At 39.9% G+C, this 19,065-nt stretch overlaps 1 protein-coding gene across 2 annotated transcripts in view; it reads left to right on the top strand.

Moving 5' to 3' along the window:
- Positions 1-18,707, top strand: part of LOC144970430 (uncharacterized) — a 43,009-nt gene extending 24,302 nt beyond the window's left edge. For both annotated transcript variants that reach the window (XM_078910059.1, XM_078910060.1), the window contains exons 9-20: positions 435-523; positions 1,239-1,312; positions 2,155-2,243; positions 3,580-3,731; positions 4,753-4,891; positions 5,612-5,720; positions 9,842-9,939; positions 12,234-12,370; positions 14,214-14,376; positions 15,876-16,013; positions 17,058-17,123; positions 17,711-18,707. In XM_078910059.1, coding sequence (XP_078766185.1) covers positions 435-523; positions 1,239-1,312; positions 2,155-2,243; positions 3,580-3,731; positions 4,753-4,891; positions 5,612-5,720; positions 9,842-9,939; positions 12,234-12,370; positions 14,214-14,376; positions 15,876-16,013; positions 17,058-17,123; positions 17,711-17,941 — 1,485 coding nt within the window. In that variant the 3' untranslated portion in view covers positions 17,942-18,707. The remainder of the gene's footprint in view (positions 1-434; positions 524-1,238; positions 1,313-2,154; positions 2,244-3,579; positions 3,732-4,752; positions 4,892-5,611; positions 5,721-9,841; positions 9,940-12,233; positions 12,371-14,213; positions 14,377-15,875; positions 16,014-17,057; positions 17,124-17,710) is intronic.
- The last annotated feature ends 358 nt before the right edge of the window (positions 18,708-19,065 follow it).

Here is a 19,065-nt window from a genome sequence, read left to right on the forward strand (position 1 = left end):
CAGTCAACGGGATAAACTCCGGCTCCATTGGCTTTATTCCTCTGAAGGACTACATTTTAAACGTTTAGTCTTGAACGATATCTTGACGTCAATACCAGCTTGTCAAAGACAATCACTTTTGACCATGTACCAGAACTTACAAGCGCAGAATCCAAATATGGCTGCTTTAAGCTTAAAGAAATGAATTATAAAGATGAAATGGAATTAAAGCCACCGTTTCTCAAAAGTGTGGACGTTTCGGGTTTCCCTTTATCAACAAAATGAAAGATCCCATTTGTTTTCAGCGTCCCTTTCATCGTGTTCTGTTGACGATTGGGAAATCCGAAACATTTACATTATTTGTCTTTGTGAATCAAATTGAAATTTTAATTTCACTTTAGGATTGTTATTTATTTATGAGGTTACAAAGCACGTATGTCTTGTTCTGTTTTCAGGTTATGCTGGGACTGCAAACTCTACAGAGTTTAAGTGAATATCCCTTGGACACACAAAAACAATTGTGTCGTGTCGCCTGGTTTCAACAGTAAGTACCTATTATTTTCTTTCACTTTCCTTTGTCCGCTGTGGGCGGCTCTTAAAGTTGAATCCTTGGTAAAGCCTCTTTACTCGCGTTGTCTCAGCGTTATATAATAATATGTAAGTGTAAAATGGAACCTGGCCAGTAACAGCGTTCCCTCTTTTGAAAAAAGTAATACAGCAAATAACACATACAGGCGCCCCCCCCCCCCATCCTTTCCTACATGTCCAATGTTGTTGATAGACTGGGGCCCATTTGAAAAGCGCTTTGAACACTTTACGTTGATATTGCGAAATAAAAAAGTTCAGTTTGTTGTGTTCTAATACCATGACCGTGAAAACTTATTTACCCAAATATTAATTGATATGTGGAACAGTCTACCAGAATATGTAGACGTCTAGTTAATTAAAAATCGGTTAATACACAATTTTAAGAACGATCTTGATGATCACTTCACTAATCACTCATTACTATATAATGTAGAAATGATTGACCTTTACATACATCCCCAAAAGATAATACATGTTTTGGTTTTATCTTTTTAAAACGTGTTCACGGACGGACATAAGGCTCATGAGTGTCTGAGTTCTAATTTCTCATGACGCTTACCATGACTGTGATATAATTCAAAGTGTCATTGTATCACATATACATACAAAAGCATTTCATTACGGATTTTTCCTTTTGAAAGAACACAAAACATTTGTTTATTTTCATTCAGAGTTCCAGCCCAGAAATACATCATTAGACAAGGCCATCACCCTGAAGCTTTCTATTTCATTTTATCAGGATTAGGTAAGATTTCCACAGTAGAATCTGATTATGTTTGACATTTACTTATACCATGTGACCGATCGCCCCAATCTGGTTTTATGTAAGAATGGACATAGAGAGATGAGGAAAATTAAGTTTAAAGTTAAAATGGTCATAATTATGAATTTTTTTTTTTAAAGTTGTGAAACGAAGTTCAATCTTTTCAATGAAGACATTTGTTTTAAATCTAAACTTATAAACAAAGTTAAGCCTATAATTCAATTTTATTCATCAGATTCACCTTGACAGGATACCGTTTTGGGACGATTGGTCACAAATAGAAATAAGATCCTTAAAATTCCTCCACCAGCGTATGCTCTCTAAGTTTTCTTTTTGATTCATCATTTTTTTAAAGATCATGAATTTTGGTAATAGACGTCTAGGTTAAATTTTACGTTTGTCTAGAGAAGGAAACTATTTTTAACAAAATAAAAAAAATATAACGAAAACAAGCAAATAATCAACAAACGAAAATAAAGACAACATTTTAAAAGATTAAAAAAAAAACAATAGCAAGAATATTTTAGATCTTTTAACTCATTCAACCCTAACACCGACGATATCCGTAGTTTACCAGGGTTACTTTTACCCCATGCCTATTTATTACATTTTTATGAGACAAATTATAGGCGTAGTATCAAAGCTAATGTTTTAGTTGTTTTTCATGTTAATGATGGTTGAATAACACTATCTATGTACATGTTCATTTTTAATACATTTTTTCCAATTTTGAACAGTAGCAAAAATCTCTAGGATTGAGTGAGTTAAAAACCCCTTTAAACTTAAAAGAATGAAACATTTGTTTATTGAAAATTAATCTACAGCCGTTGTGAAGAAAATAGAAACAGATGAAGCAACAGGAGAGGAGCAAACCAGAGTGGTAGCCAGACTGACCAGGGGTCAAAGCTTTGGGGTAAGTTTTTAAAAATTATGTTTGTTCCAACAGTATATTTGTCTAAGACATAAATAAGGACAAGCAGTAAAAACATTACTCTATTCTTTCTTTTAATTCTTATGAATATGTGGCGAAAGCCATTGTGCTTTATGTCTCAAAGTGTTAAGGGTTGGTTTTAGAGGGTTCAAATAATAATAATAATAATAATAATAATAATAATAATAATAATAATAATAATAATAATAATAATAATAATAATAATACATCTCCTAAAAAAGTGTCAATTTGTCATTTGGTTACACATTTATAACAATACAATATTGACATAGACACACTCACACAGATGCACACTAGTAACATAGTAGTCATCGAAAAAAAAAACAATAACCGCATTGTCATAGGACAAAAAGAGACAAATTCGGCCCACAACATAAACAGACCTGATAGTTAGGATGGCTCAAGGCTCACTATATCAAAATGTAGTAAGTGAAGATAGATAGATAGATAGATAGATAGATAGATAGATGAGTCAACTGTTAAATGGTCGTTGGTGAACCGACCTAGGAACAAGGAGTAGACACAGAGGATGAACATGGTCTTTAGCTGGGCAAAGGAATAACTCCACAATGTTTAAACAATTTAACATTTATTACGAGCGATACTTAGACACCTCGACAACTAGCGCCTAGAGCCTGATGATGAAATCGGGGTAAGGCTCTATACAAATGCTATTTATTATTATTATTATTATTATTATTATTATTATTATTATTATTATTATTATTATTATTATTATTATTATTATTATTATTATTATTATCATACTTACAACCATTTAAACATAAAAAGATGACATTCAAATAATATACAAAACAGCCTCTAGCCTTCATTACCGGCAACAGAGACGTCTACTCTCTCACACCAAACACTAGACCCGATCTGACTCATCTAAATCATCTCAAACCAAGGTCCGTACATTATATAAGGGAGGAGACAGTTTATTAATACTCTATCTTAGACTGTAACACATAGGCTACAAAAGACAATGTTTTGAAGATGTCTTGAAACATAGGTACAGTAAGGAGTGTTCAACAATGTGCAAAGAATGAGAAATAATTCTAAAAGGATACAGGAGTGCTACGATCTGAAGTAAAAAATAATCGGAATAGGGAAATTATTCTTTTACTATTCATGAAACAAAATACACTCTCCTGAATAAAAGTATTTTATTCGAACTCAAATTCTTTGTGTTAAGTTCAAAATCTAAAATTTAAGCATGACTTCTACGCTAATATAATAATAACCTTTTCCAGAAGATTTGTCATATTCAAATCTCTTCTCAAATATCTCAAAGGAATTAGGTTTGATATTCAAGACCCCGAGAAATGCAACGGTAGAGAGTGGAACACCCATGGATCTGCTAGTGGTGGGTAAACAAGACTTCCTCAAGATCTTTATGCACAACGTCAAGCCAGGCGAGGACCCAGATCATATCGCGTACTTGAAGTAAGTAAATGATATTTTTTTAAATTGAGCTTTTATATAGAGCAATATCCACTAAACGTGCTCAAATCGCTTTACAAGGGGTCCCTGGCCAACAGCAACATTTAACATGTAGGACGGGACATGACGCCTGTTAGGCGATATTACATTTTTTTCCGGACAGAGATAATGCTGTTAACGGCCAGGTACTCATTTTACACCTGAGTACTGTGGGAGAATGTGAGTAAAGAGCTTTCTCCAAGGACTCAACTATGCACCCAGGCTCGAACTCAGGACCTTCCGATTCCAAAGCGAGTGCCATACCACTAGACCACATAGCAACATGATAAGTAACATGACACATTTCCAGTAAATACCAAATCATGTCTTGATTTGGTAGCATGTGTTCATTTTTTTTCTAAAATGTGTGCAGGGGGAAAGTTTCAATTAGATAATGATGATTTTAAAACATAATAAAGAGCATAGTTATGATTAGTACACACCATAGGCTCGATGCACTTTAAAATGATTGCAATCACGCACCAGTTAGAATTAGATATAGATATATGAAATAATTAATAGATCTATTCAATGTCTTTTCATTGTGTGCCATTATTGTTGAAAACAGAGACTTCACTGCATCGAAACGCAAGAATCATTCCATAAATATAAATATATAAACAAATGAACAAATAAATAAATCACTACACAAATAAATAAATAGATAAATAAATAATAAAAATAAATAGATAAGTAAATTATGTATTCTCTATCAGGAACTATAAGTAAGCAAAAGCGAAATTCAAGAATGAATTAATACGCGTTATAAAGTATCATTGTAAATGTATTCAGAATATAATGTGGTTATCTACTTTTTACCCATCTTTTGTTTCAAAATCACCAATCGGAATGCTGATTATTTAGAACCATCTTACTATCTACTGTATTTTGATTGCTTTTTAAAACCAAAATATTATTATGTGAAAGGCGCCGCTTATCCAACTGCACGTTTATCATCAATATTAAAATGTCATTCTTCTTCCAGACAACAGCCTGTTCTGAGACATTGGCCCTTTGAACATCTGAAGGAAGACCCAGGATCGTGCCTCATCAACTACTTCAAACGTGGTACTTTGATCACAGAGAACGGGAAAGCAAGTGAATGGATATACTTTATCAAAGCTGTAAGTTGCTTACATGTAATGGGTGCGAGACTGTCGAATGGTAGAATAAAATATTTATTACTCTTGCGTTTTGGAGTTTATGAAGGCTACTTTCAAATTGGGAAGAAAAGTGTGATGTCAAAAAACTGGTTCCTATTTCATTGGAAGTGTAAAACCACTCTTCCGGGGAACTGAATACATACCTTGTGTAATTCATCTTTTGGTTTCAGAGTGCTGGCATCTGATTTTCTAGTCTAAGTATATGCTGGTCGTAAAATAAATATCACCCATCCTCGCTGTTTTACTTCCATTAATCCAACGAATCTGCCTATACACCCTGCTATTAAAATAGATATAGAACATTTATGTAACCTATTCATTATTAGTACCCAGAAGGACTGGTTGCATACACATTCCCAAGGATTCATAAACCAAAAGAGTAGAGGTGTTTGATGACACGACTTTTCTTCCCTATCGAGAGTCAAAGGTCAATCGATGGTATACGACATTTAAGTAAAATACAATTTCTGACCGCCAGATGAATAGCACCAATACTTAAATTTATGCGTTATCGTCTAAACGTTTAAGGTCTGATTGAAAGAATTTAGTGAGAACGTATCACCCAACAGGCAGTCTAAAACAATAAAAGAGAGCGGAAGTTACCTCAACTTCATTCTTTCTTTAAAAGCTAACTTTCCAAAACGAATATTATATTTTTTTCTTTTGTCTATTGTCTGAAAGGGGTCTTGTGTAGCACTGAAGAGATTAAAAGCTGTCACTCCACGGACTAAACAGCAACAAAGACAACGACTAGAAGAAGAGAAGGAGGATTTCCAGTTGCCCAACATTGGTAAGTACGTGCCAGACTGCCATACCCTTACAAAAGACTTTTTTTGGGTCCCTTTTGGCTCAAAAGCTTAAAATAAAGCAAAATCAATGACAATAATTGGCAATAATTGGAGCTCTGGCCCAGGTATTATGCCCTTGGGTAAAGCACGTTAAAGATTAAACAACTTGACTTAGATGGTACCTGGTTATAGATAATGATGTCGGTCATAAAAGTGTAAGTACAAAAAGACGACCAACTGGTGAGATGAGTTGCATAAACTGGAAATGTTGTCCCATGCCGTCTACTGGGAGTATACAAAAGCCATTTTAGATAGCATAGAACATTGTCGACGTTTACGTGTGCAAATAATCGGCTTATTGCTGTGTTGGAAACAAGCTAACGCCAAACAGCCCCCCTCGTGGATCTTTACCTTGCAGTGGTGTGGGGGCTTGAGCCACACGGGAGGGCAAAGGTGTATATCCCGGTAGACCGTCCCGAGACCATCCCGGGTATCGAGCCAACGAGCCACATGAGCTTCTCGCCCCGGTGTGTGACTAAATTTGATCCAACCCGGTGCCCGAATAGCAGCCCTATCCCGGGCGCCACACTATTATCTTCATGTCGAGTCCCAATCAGTCCCGTCAATGGCGAAGCGGTCTGCCGCCTAGCCAAATAAGACCGCGTTCGTGTCGCCAGGGTCGTCGGCACGTCCGAAAAAAAAAGCAAACGTCCCATGCATCAATTGATTCGCGGCCTGCCAATCGGAAAATGCGACGGCGGGGATGGCGAACTGACGCACATATTGTCCCTGAACGTCGAGAGCCAGAGTATGGCAAAAAATGAGCTTTTATCAAAGCTATTGGCGGCCCACTGCGTAGATATCCTCCTGTTACAGGAGACCCACCTTTACTCAGCGCGCAATCTTCCCGATTCCAGATCCCAGGCTATACGGTGGTCCAACGCGAGGACACTTCGAGGCTCAAAGGAGGGTTAGCGTTTACGCTAAAGAGCCATCGAAGGTAAGGGTCATTGAGAGCGTAACGGACAGCAATGGGGTGAACCGAATTTCCGTGGAAGTAGGTGGACTGTGTTTGCATAATATTTACAAACCACCTAGAGCGACTTGGACTACACCACCGGTACCGGTGGTCAGCCATCCTTCCATCTGTCTGGGAGACTTTAATAGCCACCATCACGAATGGGGCTACCGAGACTGCAACGAGGCAGGAAGACAACTCCGCTCATGGATGGACTGTAATGATCTGCACCTAGTGTACGATCCTACAGCCTAGGGTACCTTCCGGAGTACCCGCCATAAGAAGGAGTATACTCCAGACCTCACCCTCGTAACGAAAGGCGCGAACGGTGAACCGCTGCAGGTGAAGCGAACAGTCCTCGGGGATTTTCCGAATAGCCAGCACAGGCCGGTTCTTGTCACAGCTGGGGTGACAATACCGAGGGTGCAGTCTCTCCCACTTTGCAGCTGGAACTTCAGGAAGGCTGACTGGGAGGAATTCAGTTCCTATATCGAGCAGGTCTGCCCTGCCATTCCTCCCAAGTCCAAGAATATAACCAGAGTCAGTAGGCTACTCGCTAAGAGCGCTCAACGCTCTATTCCACGGGGCAAACGGAAATTCTACACCCCTTGCTGGACAGCAGAGTCGGAAGAGCTGTACCGAGAGTACCAGCAGACCCAGTCCCAGGACGCAGCCGATAGACTACTTCAGTCTCTGGCAGAGGGAAGGAAGCAACGGTGGCAGGAGACCGTGGAAAGTCTCGACTTTACACACTCCAGCCGCCACGCTTGGCGTTTGATAAAGAAATTGGACCCAGATCGGAATTATGCGAAGGCTGCACCGGAATGCGAGGCAGACACAATTGCCAAGAACATTAAGAACCGTAGTAAGCGGGTCCCTTATCAGGCTTTTGAGCGCGGTGTCCGCAAGGCGTACCGTACGATTTTGGACTCGCTACCTGCGGAGGAGTCGGACTGGACGGCCCCGTTAAGTCGCCGAGAAGTGGGTGAAGCCATTAGCGAAGTGAAGAACGGCAAAGCAGCAGGGATAGATGGTGAATATCCCGATATGGTGACGCATCTGGGCCCCAGGGCACGGGCCTGGCTAGCAGAGGCAATGTTCCACGTCCTTGCAAAAGAAAAGCTTCCACAATGTGGGAAGCATGCGAAGATAGTTGCCATCCTGAAGCCAGGGAAACCGGCGAAGGAGGCAGACAGTTACAGACCGATATCGCTGCTGAGCTGTCTTTACAAATTGTTGGAGCGTGTTCTATTAAACCGATGGGGGCCGGCCCTAGACGCTGCCAGCCACCCGAGCAGGCAGGCTTCAGGGAAGGGAGGTGCACCACGGAGCAGGTCATTGCCCTTACAGAGCAAATTGAGCACGGGTTCGAGAGAAAACAGCAAACAGGTGCTGTCTTTATAGACCTATCAGCGGCGTACGATACGGTCTGGTGCGATGGGTTGATGCTCAAACTTGCAAAAATCATAAGGTGCAAAAAGACCTTGAAGTTGTTTTCTTCGATCTTAGGGGAAAGGCAATTCCACGTCGCGCTGGGAGACGTCACGAGCAAAGTAAGGAAACTGAAGAATGGGGTCCCTCAGGGGTCGGTACTTGCGCCAATGTTGTTTAACGTTTGCATTAGCGATATGCCGAACACTTCCTCCCTGAGGCTGGGATACGCAGACGACTGGGCACTCGTTACTCAGAGTAAAGTGTGGACCCGTCTCGAGAGCGTACTCAGCGAGGACGTCACCAGACTCAAATCCTACTTTGACAAGTGGTACCTGAAGATGAACACTTCAAAAACTGTGGCCACTGCATTTCACTTATGCAGTGGTTGGCACACCCGCAAACTGAATGTCCTAGTCGGGGACCAGCCACTCCCATATGAGCCGCATCCAAAATATTTAGGGGTGATGTTGGATCGCACCTATCGGGTGCATCTCGAAGGGGTTGCCCGGAAGATAGAGAAGCGGAATAGTCTTCTGAGGAAGCTGGCGGGATCGACTTGGGGTGCTAGCCAAGCGCTCCTGAGAACGTCCGCCCTGGCACTCTGCTATTCCACCGCGGAGTATTGTGCTCCAGTGTGGGGTAGAAACAGAAACGTTGAGAAGGTGGATGTAAAACTTCGCAAGTCGATGCACATAGTGTCGGGAACGCTAGCAACAACCCCTAGAGAATGGGGCCCGAAAATGGCAGCGATCCAGCCCCCCGATGCCCGGAGGGAAACGATTACGGGAAACTGGCTGAGTAAGACAAAAGAGAGAGGGAATGGGGATACCCCTCTTATGCGCATAATGGACGGTGCCCCCGTTTCGAGCCGAAATAGGTCCCGGCAACCCTTGTACGCAGAATCCCTGACTACGGACAGAGCTGCACATACGAGATGGAAGTCGGTTTGGACGAATTCAATCCCTCGTGGGGGCGGGGACCTACTCTCCTCTAAGCTTGGTGAGAAGTTGCCAGGCTTTGATACCAGTAAGAGGAGACACTGGGTAGCTGCGAATCGGCTTCGGTCGAGGAGCTGCCTAACGGCAAGTGCGTTACATCGGTGGGGTCTAACTTCCTGTCCAATATGTCCACGCTGTGGGCAAGAACCCGAGACGGCAGAGCATCTAGTCGAAAGGTGTGTTGTGACGATGCTACCAGGCGGGTTTGCGACGGTGCACGAATGCGGACCGGACTTTGCTGATTGGGTCGATCGTCATAACATAATAGTGTGAACCATAAGAGGCATAAGAGCGTCCATTTCCATGTTAAACCAAACCCATAACAGGGCAGTGAAATCTGACGTGACACCACCCACTCCTCTGGTTCCAAACTTCTAAGAAGCGTGTATCATCCAGTCCTCCGGAAGAGGGGTTTTACACTTCCAATAAAATTAGAATCGTTTTTTTTTTACAATACACTTTTTACCCTATTGTGTTCGGTTATCTGATGTGAAAATATATTTGGTCCAGGCGACAGTCTCTACATCCATAGTTGTATCGCAAAGAACCAGAGGTTCGATAAAATGCTATGGCAATGTTCACACTTTATTAATTTATTTTAACTCTTTCAAAGATAACGTGAACAAACCATGAAATTTTCTTACCTTTCTCTCTTCCCACACGTCAATGGCAGCCGGTAGACTGAACATCAACACAGACTGGACCAGGCGACAATCTTTACATCCAGAGTTGTATCGGTCCATGACGGAATATTACGACTCTGTAAGAACGGTAAGAAAGGAGAATGGTATAAGGAGCGGGATGAGGAGGTAAAAGATGATAAGGAAGAAGAGAAAGGGGAAGAAAAGAACGAGGAGAAACAGAAATTGTGATTATGTTGATGACAGCAACTACGGTTACGATAGGTGTCTACCAAAAGAGCGGAGAGGCATACCATAAGAGCGGAAAAACACGTACCAAAAGAGCGGAGGGAGTGGGCACAGGTGCGGCGCCCGATATCAAAGAAATGTACAAGATTACTGTAAACCTTATTTTTATTTATTGTTATTTGTTTGCCTAGTGTGTGGAAAAATCCCCCTCTGCATTTCCATGGCGAAACTGTCCTCAACCTCCGACGGATCCAAAGACGAAAGTCCAAAAGTGTAGGTCAGCCACTTGCCAACCTCATTTTTTGTTTGAAACTCATTTCCGAGTCCCAGCTGCTGGATTTTCCTGTGAAGAGCCTGTCCCAGATGGAAGTTGCACGCTTTTACAATGACGTCTGGAATCAACGTTTTAAGCGCGGTCATGGCTGCTTTCTCAAAGTCCATGGAAAACTGTCTACACTGGAAAGAAAGTGATCTCTCACGGCACAGGGATAGGATTGCTTTCCACATGTTTTTGTAGGTTTCTTGAGTTTTTGATGGTAGCAAGCAAAATACAAGGGGGCAGTAGATGCCATTACTCAGACAGTGGATGGAGTAGATCTGACTGAACTGGGGAGGACAAGACTTGAAAGTTCCGTCAACAAATAGCTCTTCCACATGTGCTGAACACAGCTCTTTCAAGTTGCTGTCTGTTGAGAAAATGATTATTCCGGTGCCATCATCATTATGCAGGACAAACTTTTCACCTTTTGATGTGGTTGGATGAAAGTCGTTGTTCAGTATTCTGTGGACGTCCTCTCGTGTTTTCGGCAGTTTTGGCAATTGTTTTCGTCTCTGCCTGTAGATAGATCTTCTTACGTTGATGATGTCTTTATGAACCAGGTTCGCCTCTTCCATTTGGAGAAGTTCTGATTTCATGATTTTTGCTGGTCTTTCTGACACATCAGCTTCGGCCCGACGTTTTACAGCAGCTCGAAGTATCGTCTTTTCTGTAGTTCTGTAGTCTCTGTCATGATTGTGATTTGTTACAGCTGTCAGCGTTGTGGTTACTTGTCCGTCTGTCTTTACTCTTGATTTGCAGCCTTTAACTGTGCATCGCCAGTACTTGTCCCCATGACTTGTAGCATAGTCCAACCGATAAGTGTAGTTATTTAGGACAACGCAGTCAGCTCCTTTTTGGGTCTTTGATATTTTTAACGTGTCCATACAGATGAGTTGAAGAAAGAATGGAAGCCCGAAATTATCTTATAATATAGAGTTTGGAAATCAAACTACACACACACACACTAAATAACCTCGCGGTGTCTCTAACAATGATAGGCTATGTTATGCCTACAATAAGCACGGACAAGAATCCCGAAATTATCAAAATAAAAACACACACTAAATCAACTCACACGTTTCTTACTCGGTACATGTTTTTCAAGCACACGGACGAGAAACACACTAAACTCACACACTTATAAACTCACATGCTTCTAAATCACTACATATTTTTCAAGCACACTCCCCGACAATTAAGAAAGATCGTAAGTACTAAGCAATGATCCTGAAACAGCTACGAACTTTTCAAACCCCACTGGTTTTTTTAAAGAGTTTACAGTAACCCTCCGCTCTTTTGGTATGCTGGCAAAATTACTATCTCCGCTCTTTTGGTATTTTCCGGTTACGATAGGTGATCATGATGATAATGTTGATTTATGAACATCTACACCGATTGGACCCAGCGACAGTCTCTATATATTAATTATCGTATCAGTCCTACAATTCTGTTTGAATGGTGGATGGTTGTGGGGAAGGGGGTAAAGGTAGAAGGAGGACAAGGAAGAGGACGATAGGGTTGAAGAAGAAGAAGAAGAAGAAGAAGAAGAAGAAGAAGAAGAAGAAGAAGAAGAAGAAGAAGAAGAAGAAGAAGAAGAAGAAGAAGAAGGAATAGGAAAAGTAGTAGTAGTAGTAGTAGTAGTAGTAGTAGTAGTAGTAGTAGTAGTAGTAGTAGTAGTAGTAGTAGTAGTAATAGTAGTAGTAGGAGGAGGAGAAGTGGTGGAAGAAGGAAAATAAGATTAGGATGATAGTGACTTTCATAACACACGACCACGATCGAGTATAACCCTTTTGAATAAACTGTATACGGTGTATCAATGACACCATTTCCTGAAAATTTATTTTTGTAAAAGCAACACTAAGTATTTGATATTTCAGGCTGCCGAGCAAGTTAGCCAAGATAGCAAGAAAGGAGTAAGTCGTCGGTCGAACGCTTCAGACAGAAATAAAAGCAGAGGAAGTAAGTCATCGAGTGTTGGAGAACTTGTCATACCAGAGATCGCCGACCTCCAAAGGTGAGTTTCATTTCGGGCTCTACACACTCAGGTTTATATTAGTGTCCGGCTTTTGTCTTCCGGGTCTCAGGTTCGAGTCCCGCTCTTTGTGGCGCAAAGTTGTGTCATTGGAAAAGGCTCTTTATCACATTCTCTCACCGAACTCAGGTGTTAATTGAGTTAACAGATCGTCTCTGTCGAATAGAAGGTGTAATATGTATCGTCTTAAAAGGTGTCATGCCTTGTCTTTCATGTCAAGTGTTGCTGCTGACTAGGGACTCCTTTTAAGCGTTTTGAGCATTTTTAGTGGATGTTGCGATATATATATAATATATATATGTATATATATATATATATATATATATATATATATATATATATATATATATATATATATATATTCGTTATGAATATTTAATTGGTGATTATTTGCCAGCAATATGAATATTGACTGAGCCACATGCTACATATACGACTTGATGACAAAACGAAAATAAATGTGGCCAATGACCAGATGAGTGAAAAAGTAACAAAACGTCTGTCCAACCGGCGTTTCTATGAAAATCTCCCTACAAGCATTAACCCATCAGACTCAAGTGCAGTTCCTGGTTACAAGTACAGCACTCGCTCGATTCTAGTACTCCGAATCCCAGCATGCTCTGCAATACAATACGCTGGAGCTGGTTGACCGAATGAATCGATTACCTCCTATGAAACGCATCGAATTTCAGCACGTTTGGATTCTAGCACGCGTTTTGGCTTCTCCCGAGAGCGTGCCAGAATCCTGCGAGCACTGAAGTGAGACATAGTAAAATAGTTACTTACGATATTAAATGGAAATTATAAGGGTTCCTTAAAACGTAATCACTAGAATTGAGAAAACGCTTCTTAAGATTGTGTTTCAACGTGTTTGTTTATGTGTTATATTTTATTTTTATTTAAGACATTTAAAGTGATGATCAATTTCGAAATTGCAAGCTTTTGTATATTAACTCAAGTCTGAATATTGTAACAGCACATCGTTTTGTGCTCCCTCATTCTCCCTTCATAACAATGCAACTTAATACCTGCACTTGGTAACTGAATCCAGAGTCTCATCGCTAAAACTGTTATCGTGGAGAAAACAGTCAATGATTACATATGTAAAATTGGTGTCTTATTGAAACAATAGCAAACAATGTTGGGTTTGGTCAGTGACCAGATGGCTGACAAAATTCTGGCCAAGATCTTTTGTTGCTAGACAAGGCGCTGTGAGCAAATTACTCTTACTCGACTTGGGTGTGAACAAGTAACTAGCTGCAGACAGTAACGGATATTGTAAGAGTCCTGACATAATGAAGACGCCTAAAAGGATCCTTGTTCTATTTGAAATGAACATTTGGTTCCATATGGCTAGTTGGGGGAATAAATGAACAATCGCAAAGCACATTTGAGCATGATATATTCGTGAAAATCCGCCAAATTTATGATCAAATTAATTTACTTTTTTGTTAGAATGAAATTGAGCATTGCATAAAATGGTTCACAAATCAATACTAACCACCAATAGGCTTCAACAGCCGTGAGGTCACTTCCCTAGTATTGACGCATAGTAACTTAGTATCTGGTTCTAAACTATCGGAACAATGGCAGACGCCCTTATGAAATACTTCTCCGACGCGTAAGTATATCTAGAGGAGAAAAACAACATAAATCGGCTCATGTTTTAACTTTTATACATTCTGATCATATGACATGTGAAAAAGTTCTAGCCAGCGAGAAGAATAAAAAGTACCGATTTTCTTTATTTAGAACCAAGCTGCTCTTTGCTGGGTGGGCGTGGCATTAGACTATTGAATTTTATTACTTGTTCTATTCCTTCCAGTGCCACGAATACAGGCCAGCCATATTTCAAACGGACTCCCCCTACCAGTGACAGGTCGACATCTGTATCCCTCCCTCCTATTCAACCACGCAACGCCACTGGACCGGGCACGTCCCACTCCAAATTCGCCTACATGAGCAGATCCATGGATAAAGGGATTCTGGTAAGAGAGGATTTATAATTTGGAGCTAATCGAATGAATTTGGTATAATGTCGGATTTAACTAGACGAATAAAATTGAGTCTAAACCAACGTGCACATATTGCAGGTCTGATAACAAATGAGCCCATAATAATTCGAGTTATCAGACCTGCAAATAAGAGTACGTTGGTCTGAACTCAAATGAATAGAAATCTAGAATTGAACATTCATCATCATCATCATCATCATCATCATCATCATCATCATTGCCTTTTTCACCCTGGGTCAGGGTATAGGCCACAGACAAACAGTTTCCATCCTTCTCTATCCCGAGCTAACTTTTTTTATTATCTCATTCCAGGTCTTACAACTTCTCTGTATATCAGCTTCTTTAATTCTTCTCCATGTTCCTCGTGGCCTTCCCCTTGATCTTCTGCCCTGAGGGTTCCAGTCCAATACTTTCTTTGTTATAGTTGAGTCATTCTTTCTAAGCGTGTGTCCAATCCACCTCCATCGTCTTCTCCCTATTTCCTCTCCCACTGGTTTCTGCTGTGTTCTTTTCCATACTTCTTCATTTTTTATTCTATCCATCCATTTTATTCTGAGTAGCTTACGCATGCACCTGTTTACGAAAATCTGTACCCTCCTTAAACATGCCTGTGATGCGTTCCAAGTTTCACATCCATACAGTAGGACAGACTTCACGTTTGAGTTGAAAAGTCTTAGCTTTAGTCGAAGGGAGATATCTTTAGTTCTCCAAACTCTGTTCAAAGATGTGAATGCAGCCTGTGCCTTTCCTATTCGTGCTTTCATCTCTGCTTCCGTGCCTCCATCCTTGTCAATATTATTATACTTCCGAGATAACAGAAAGTGTCTATATCTTCGAGTTCCCGATCTTTTACTTTGATCTGCTCCCTTAAAGATAAGAAATTAAATTCACTCTCTACAATGAAATCATTTTTTTTCACTCAATTGTTCAAAAGTTAAGTTTTAAAATTCGCATGTTTGACATTAAAAATCATTTTCTTTTTGTCTTTGAATTTAAATCACACCGATATAATACCGTTTTGAGGTGAAAGGTCATCTAATATTCAGAGTGGCTCGTGGCTCAGAGGTATGGTGTCTCGTCTTGTTACCAAAGGTCAAACAATGTTAAGTATGATCAATGGTCGGATAGATGGCAGTGATCATAGAAAAATTTGTTCCCGATGTTGTGTCCTTGGGTTAAAGCACTTTACACCAATTACCCCACTACACCCAGGTGATGATGAGGACCTTGATATAGGCAGTGATAGATATTGTGAGAGTGTCAGATCAAAAGGGACGTCTAACAGGCGACTGGTACTGTATGAAATGGAAATATAGTCCATATGGCTGCTGGAAAAAAATAATTAAACAATGTGAGGTTCATTGAGCATGGCAAACCCTAGAAAATGCGCTTTATATAAATATGTTCATGTATTCTTTTTTTTTTATTTTGTATTACGAGACGTTATATAATGATGATGAACATTTTCCCAGGTCATCCCTACGAGCAACAGCATCCACAAAACTTTCAAGGAAAAGAACCTGAATGTCCCAGAAGCCATTCAGTCAGCGAGAGATGAGAAGGAAGACGTGTTTGTCACTGTGGAGAAGCTGAACTCCAGGGACATTTTTGTAAGTAACTTACTCAATTAACCTGTAGATTTTTGACCAAACAAAAGATGGAATTTGTGACACACTTGTACATGTGCTCAAACATAGTTGGTTGTTTATGAACAATAACGTGCATGAAATAGTCCTCTCTCTGATCGTTGTTATTGTTGTTATACCGCCAAATGAGTGACTAGTTAAACGTTTAAGTTTAAACATAGTTTTCTGTGTTGGTTCTATTGGTCAAGCGGTAGAAAAGTTGGCATTTTTGTTAGATAGTAAAACATGTATAGTTCGCTGTTTACCAATCACTGCCATTGTTTCAATTATGACGAATGTCTGGGAGCCGTGGGTATCTAAGTGTATTAATCCTACCATGGCATAGGGCGCATAAGGCATCTACCAAGGACTTCCATTTCTGTCTGTTTGCAGCATTTTGATGTTATTCCAGGTTAGGCCAGCCTGTTTAAGTTCTTTGTTCATGGATCGTCTACGGGTTTCTTTGGGTCTGCCTCTTCGTCTTTTGCCATCTGCCGTGTAGCAGAGAGCAATTCTTGGCAAAGCAGCTGCCTCCATACAGGCAACGCGTCTTCTTAACCATCTCCTTTGCGTCTCTTTATAGTGGTAGCTATGCTCACTTTATCTATATTTGTTCTTAGAGACTCATTTCTAATTTTGTTGGGCCAAAATAATCATAAAAATCAGTAAACGCAAATAATAATTAATAACATAATATCAAAATGTTAACACCAACATTCTGTTTGATTAACTAAAAACCAAATCGTGGAATATGTCAGTGGTCAACAACATTAATTTGATAGATATGTACTTGATATTATCATCAAAAGCATCAGTATAAAATATTATAATGATAAATGCATATATATTTATTACTCATTTGCTACATTGCTTTATGTAAAAAGGATGTTTTTAACGCGAATGTTATTCTTTCTGAAAATTTCACATTTGTAAACCCAATTTCTTATGGAGGAAAAAATGTTTGTTTAAATTTATATATTCCTTAAACTATTTATCTATTTACTTACTTTTAAAATTATTTTTCTTCAGGGCATGAACACGGTGTCTTTCTCTGAGGAGGATTTGAGTGAGAGCGACATACCGGAAGTGGCTTTGGTGAGATTGCCCTACATAATCTGTATATTATAATCTTTACTTATTTGGCCCTCGACAGCATTGTCTCCGTCGAAAATTAAAATACAATAGTAATGGTAGTAGTAGTAGTACCTAGCAGATGTACAGTGGCGTGGCATGCTTACAGTATAAGGTGGTGTCAGAATCAGAAGAAAATGACTTTTGCACTTTTAAAAATGCTATATTTGTAAATACAAAAGAAAGATAAAAAAAAAATAAAGAAAAGACTTACTCAAATAAGTAAGAGGCGGTATTTACCATTTCTCAGTTTTATTTTCTTTAATTGCTGTAATCCATTTTTAAAAGATGGGTGCGGTGCCAGGCACCAAATCAACCAATATAGCCACGCCGCTGCAGATGTAATATCTCGACCTACATACATGTATTAAGTATTAAGTGTTGTTAGCTTGGCAGTTCCTGTGAACCGATTTGAGCGCATTTTAATGGTTACCTAATGTAAATAACAGTTTTCTATCGACGCAAAATTAGTTCCGGCTGTCAGGCTTGGTATGTTCTTTCTCATGTTGTGATAAAATCGAATTCGGTCAAAATTGTGTCTCTTTTCCCAGGTCAGCAATGGTGCTGAGATCGTGATGTTGTCAAAGAAAATCTTCCTGAAATACGCAGACGAGAGGGTAAAGCTGTCAGTGCAGGAATTCACGGCTCCCTACCCAAAAGAGGCCCAACTCCAGGAAAATCTGCAGATAAAAGCTGATTGGAATGTGTACAGATATCAAGTTCTAAGAGATGTTATGATTAATAACTATGCAATGAAGAACTGTATGACGGCCTTAGTATGACCGAGAAGATCCCATACTCTCTAAATATATATTAATATACTGTAAATGAGGCAGAAATAGAAGGGTTGTACAGCTCAACTTTGAACTCCCCGAAGAAACCACTCTCTCTACTATAATTTATAATGTACACGATTGAGACAGAAGTGTGAGGAAGAACTTGAGGAGTTATTTTGAATGACAGATATTTAGATATCCGACATTGCTGCCCAACATCTAAAGTCCCTCTTTTCTCGATCGGCGGATCAAAACTCTGAAATCTACATACGAGTTTTGCTACAGAGTTTTGATCTGCCGATCGTGAAAATCGGGACTTCAGACGTTTGATCCACCGACCATCGATATGCCACACTTTTACGGTTCCGTCAACCGGGGTTACTTAGGCCACTTGCTGGAATAAAAAAGATTGCTTTTTAAAAAGTTAAATTCATGAGTGCTTATTAGATATATTGGGTTTTAATTATTTAAAACATAAAAGCTACATGTAATTTATCTTTTAAAATAAGCAATTTTGTTTTCAGTAAGTGGCCTAAGTTACCACGGGTGGCCTAGTGTACTCTGGAATACGACACGCTGGAGCTGAGTGACTGAATATATTGGTTTCCTTCCGAGAGAGCGTTCTAGAAGAACCCAGCGAATACTGTATCAGCAGATGCGGTGGATATCTAGATATAAATGTTTTAAGGGATGAAAATATTATGTCCAATTTGTAAATACTACGTGTGTTTGTCAATTTAAATATTGTAATAAAATGAATATTGATATCAAATTTACATAGTTCCCCCTCCCCAACCCCCCCCCCCCCCCCCCCTCCCCCAAAAAAAAAAAAAAAACAAAAAAATAAACAAAAAAAACAATGTGTCTTTGTGGGTATGGCACTTGCCTTTAAACTGGCAGATCCCTATTCGAGTCCCGCTTAGACGGTGTACAGGTTAATCCTTGGAAAATAGCTCTTTATTCACATTCACCACATTCAGGTGTAAAAACAATACAGTACGCTCTACAGCACGGCACCCTGGAGCTGGGTGACCGAATGTTGTCTACACAATAAGTCGTTGCCTCCCATGAGTATCGGATTTCAGCACGCTTTTTGGCTTCTCCCGAGAGCGTGTTAGAATACACCGAGT

Source organism: Berghia stephanieae, chromosome 4 (genome assembly GCF_034508935.2).
Source record: "Berghia stephanieae isolate SIO BIC M18660-M18661 chromosome 4, UCSD_Bste_1.3, whole genome shotgun sequence".
In the NCBI taxonomy this organism is placed as follows: Eukaryota; Metazoa; Mollusca; class Gastropoda; order Nudibranchia; family Aeolidiidae; genus Berghia; species Berghia stephanieae.